General features: G+C 42.1%; 1 protein-coding gene across 1 annotated transcript; it reads right to left on the reverse strand.

Annotated features, from left to right (window-relative positions):
* Positions 1-927: 927 nt before the first annotated feature.
* On the reverse strand, positions 928-4,299 carry pou4f1 (POU class 4 homeobox 1). The gene is made up of 2 exons (XM_008309925.3): positions 3,571-4,299; positions 928-3,170 (listed from the first exon to the last, which is right to left on the reverse strand). The coding sequence occupies exons 1-2, from the start codon at positions 3,691-3,693 to the stop codon at positions 2,184-2,186; spliced, it is 1,110 nt and encodes a 369-aa protein (XP_008308147.1). The 5' UTR covers positions 3,694-4,299; the 3' UTR covers positions 928-2,183.
* Between the last annotated feature and the right edge of the window lie 204 nt (positions 4,300-4,503).

The raw sequence follows: 4,503 nt of genomic DNA on the forward strand, positions 1-4,503 counted from the left end.
CGTGGGATGGGATGCTTTGTAAAACTTCAAACGCCTCAGATAAAAATAGGAATGGCAGAACGAAAATAGCTACCGATTAATTAAAAAAACTGTATTTTATGACGAGTTATTATATAAATTCAAATAAAAAAATATATAAAACACTGTTAGAAAAACAATAACGGGCCTTCCTGGTATTCCTGCAGTTTTTCACTAGCCTTCCTCCTTGCGTCCTGTATAGTAAGTGCATGTACGCTGTGGTGAATAATTTATGTGTTTTAATAAAATCAGCCTGGTGTTGGTGTAGGCCACCGAAAACATATGTGAATGAGCACAAATATTCAGTGTACAGTGCAGTATATTAAAGATACTCACCGTATCTGTCTGTCTCGACTTACTCACCTGCCTACAGTGCCTATCATTTTTCTAATCTATCTATTCTGTTCAATTCTTCTCAATCTGATGATGAGCCCTTTGGCATGACTTTACGGTAACATTGCGTTAGTCATAGATGAAGAGAAATATTATAAAAAATGCTTAATTTTACAATATGGCAGGTATAAAAAAAGGTACATTTCTTATAGTACTTGTAATAATTTTAAAATAAAATGTGAGTTATAATAATAATAATAATAATAACAATAATAAATTGGTCTTAAAATTAAAAAAGGAAATGTTACATAGATCTCATGAATAAATTGTATATTCCAATAAATCTCCTTAAATGGTGATTTATATATATGTATATATATAAAACATTTTCATAACATAACAAAAGAAATTTTTCTCCCTAGCTGGGCATATCCTATCCACAATTTACCACGTTCATACAATAGCAACCTCGAAAAATTAACACAATCTCGATAAATGTTAAGCTGTGGTCAGAATACAAAATAACGACATTTATTCTCAAAACATCAAGGCTGAGCGTCAGGGCCAGAAAAAGTGTCGTGTTTTTTTTATTTATTAGAAGATTGCTGGAACACATCTCCCTGTTGAATTTTGGCTTACAGGATGAACAGTACCAATGAAAGTAACAGGACAACAGAGGAGAGTGGAGAAGTTATGGGACAGGAAAAGGAGACAGTGGGACATTTGATGCACATGTCGCCGCGGTTTCTGTAAACATACTTGTGCACAAAGTAAAAGTTTACTTACACAACGTTTCCCGTTAACAGTTAACACGATAAACAACGTGGTGACCTTAATGTGAAAACAGGCATTTTAAACAGTGATTTTACACCATCCACAAAATGAGGTCTAGCAGTAGACAACCCTACTGTAATGCAGTGATTTCTTTTTTTTTTAACCCGATGCATAGTGTTACCACTGCAGACTAAAATTTCCTCTTTTTTTAATAATAATAATAATAATAAATTATTGTGATGCCTCCTTCGTGAAGCAGAAAGGACTCGTGCTCTCTGGGTGTCTCTGAAACTTGTTTTACAACAAAGATCCCAATGGAGACAATAAATAGACCCTAGAATTTATCTCAGCTCATTTAGCTCAGAGAGTGATAAAGTAAAGTCTGTATATACAAAACCATTTTCACATTACTGATCTATAAACCAAAGGGTCCTTTTGTGCAAATTCAAAATTAATATATTTATAGAGGTGGGAGCCTGAGGAGGCTAAAATAATTACTGCCGGTAAATTTAAATTCCATGCAGGCCTAATGTTATTTTTTATTTTTCCAGTTAGCCATCAAAGTAGTAAACTAAATTTGAGTTTATAGCAGCCTCCAAAAGGAATAAATTAAGAAGATGATTAAACGAACAGGTTCATGGATTATTTCTATACCAACAACTAGAAGAACTCCAACCAAAAACACAGTTCAACAATCAATGAGGTAATTCTTAAATGGCTGTACTTCAAATAATATAGGCCTATTCAGGAGGAATAACTCGCTGTTATTATAAAGCAAATTACCTCTGTCCACGCGTGTTTTAAAAGGCAAATGTAGACGTCCTTCGTTACAACTTGAGCGAATTTTCTGTGTAATCTGTTGTTTGCATACTTCACATTCACCGATAACGTGAAAAATAAACAGAATAAACCGAGCCTCGTAACATGGGTAGAAAGCCCATCGTTACCAACTTGTAAAATCGCTGGAGACAAAAGACTGAAAGTGGTGTCTCAGTGTCCATTTGGTCCCAAATTCAGCCACAAAACTTTTTTTGTTCTGATTTATGTTCGTTTTGTCATCAGTGAGCAGCGGAAAATTTCAACCGTTTCTGTTTCTGTCTTTGGTTACAAAACCACACTCGTACAACATTTTTTTTCAGGTCCAACTTTTCGGCTATGGCTGCTATTTTCTCGGACGAGGGTCGAGGCTGAACTGCGAAGTAAGCCTCCAGAGATCTCTTCTCCGGGGCCGCTATCGAGGTCCTCTTCCGTTTCTTTTCTCCACCGTTGAAAATGTCAGGTTTGCTCATTTTCTCCCTCTGTGCGCCCTCGGCCTCCTCCAGCCAGGCCTGCAGAATAGGTTTGAGCGCAATCATGTTGTTATGAGACAGAGTCAACGACTCGAAACGACAAATTGTACTTTGGCTGAGTGAACCCACGCCGGGGATTTTGAGACTCGCCAGAGCGCCGCCAACGTCCGCCTGGGTCACCCCGAGCTTGATCCTCCGCTGCTTGAAGCGCTCAGCGAAAGCCTCCAGCTCCCTTGGGTCTGTGTCCGAGTCATTGATTGAAGGGAGTCCTGCGTTACTGAGCCCCTGGCCGCCCTGACTCCCGCCGTGGTGGCCCGGTAAGAGCCCGTGATGAGTGAGCGGCGAGTTCATGCTCATAGCCTGGTGGGTGAGGTGACCCAAGCCGTGCATGTGAGAGTGCGGGTGGGCAGAGGCGGAAGAGATCAGTCCTCCACCGCCGCCTCCGCCGCCGCCTCCTCCACCGGCCCCGTCGTGCGCGCTGGACATTAGGCTGAGGGACTGCGAGTTGATGTGGTCCATGATGTCCGGGGGCTCCATGTTCTGGTGGTGGTGGTGGTGGTGATGGTGATGGTGATGGTGGTGCGCCAGTGGAACGAAGGATGTAGACGAGCATGGCACCGTTGCCATTGTGTGGTAGGTGGCGTCGGGCTTGAACGGGTGCGTCTTGCCCTGGGACACGGCGATGTCCACGGCCGCCAGAGCTTCAGCCCGGGCCAGAAGAGTCTCATCCAGGCTGGCGAAAATGTTACTCTGCAGCTGCAAGAGTACACAGAACACGAAGGGGTGTGAAATGTGTAAGAAAATGGGACAACACGAGGAGAAGGGAGACAAGAGGGAAAGATGAATAAATGCATCTGTCAGAGGCGACACAAACACTACTAGGAGTATTCCTTCAGCAGCAGCAAGTCAGGAAAAATTATCACAAAATCAAAGGAGTCGGGATTTTGTCCTGCTTTCAAAAAAGATCACAGACAAATCCGAGTGATCGCCATGAAAAAAACATTAAGCGCGCGTCTTGGCTAAATTCGCCTTGGAGCGGCGGTTGCTTTTACGCACACACACGCACACAGTGTTCAACACAGCTGCTTGCAAGCAGCCACAGCAGGGAAAAGACGGAGAAAGTGGAAGTTTTTTTGCGGGGGGGAGTGTTATTTACCTGTGGAGTCTGCAGACAGGCTCTCCTTATAGCCTCCGAGCTGGAATGCAGGGTGGTGTACTTGGGCTCGGGTAAAGAAGGGTGCATCGCGAAGTGCGGCTGTTTGCTGTTCATGGACATCATCTTGGCGAGCTTCTCCAATTAAAGTGCACCAGAAAGAAGAAGAAGAAGAAAAAGAAGAAGAGAGGGAGACAACTGGAAGACCTGGGGAACAGTCATAGATGCACCGTAGTCCTTCGCTTATCCGAGCGGCGATGCAGTGCAGTTGGTTGTGTGTGTGTGCAGTGCGCCGAGTGCAGCCTGGAGCCCGGAGATCACAGAGATGCCTGCAGTCTCTCAGACTCACTTATCTGTCTACTAGGCTCTTACACCTGAGCGCCTCAGATCTCGTCAAGCCCCTGCTCGGCTGCTCTCGCGAGACATAAACTGCCAGAGCAGTGAAGATGATGACAAATAAAAAAAAAGTGCTCACAGGGCAGGCACTAACAACTGGAGACTAGACGTTGGTTTTTACAACGAATACCTTTGCTCTACTGTCCAATAAATGAAGTAGGTCAGCAACTGGAGTTCCAGGAGATATATTCCGACAACCTTTTTGCCCTCTGGCCAAATATTTTACCACTTCCTGTAAGTAGCTATTTGATGTTATTTAAATTCCATAAATGTGCATATTTTGAGGCCTTTTTAACATTATTAGCAAATGACCATAGAAAGTTGTATGCATTGTAATACCTGGACCACACCAGTCTGGCCTTTTTGTTTGAAACATTTACTACATACCTCATAAATTGTTTAATAACTGGTGTAATAATTAGGTCTAATAATTAAAAAAAATAAATAATAAAAAGGTTTAATTCACTTCATATTACATTTACAAACACGAAAATAAATTCCATCTATCTATCTATCTATCTATCTATCTATCTAACTATC

The sequence above is a fragment of the Cynoglossus semilaevis genome, chromosome 5, assembly GCF_000523025.1.
Source record: "Cynoglossus semilaevis isolate Cse_v1.0 chromosome 5, Cse_v1.0, whole genome shotgun sequence".
In the NCBI taxonomy this organism is placed as follows: domain Eukaryota; kingdom Metazoa; phylum Chordata; class Actinopteri; order Pleuronectiformes; family Cynoglossidae; genus Cynoglossus; species Cynoglossus semilaevis.

Excerpts from the sequence above, each read along its gene's own strand:
- pou4f1 (XM_008309925.3), bottom strand. The coding sequence starts at position 3,693 with ATGATGTCCATGAACAGCAAACAGCCGCACTTCGCGATGCACCCTTCT. Across the intron at positions 3,171-3,570 it reads CCTGTCTGCAGACTCCACAG|CTGCAGAGTAACATTTTCGC; the intron begins GTAAATAACACT and ends GTACTCTTGCAG.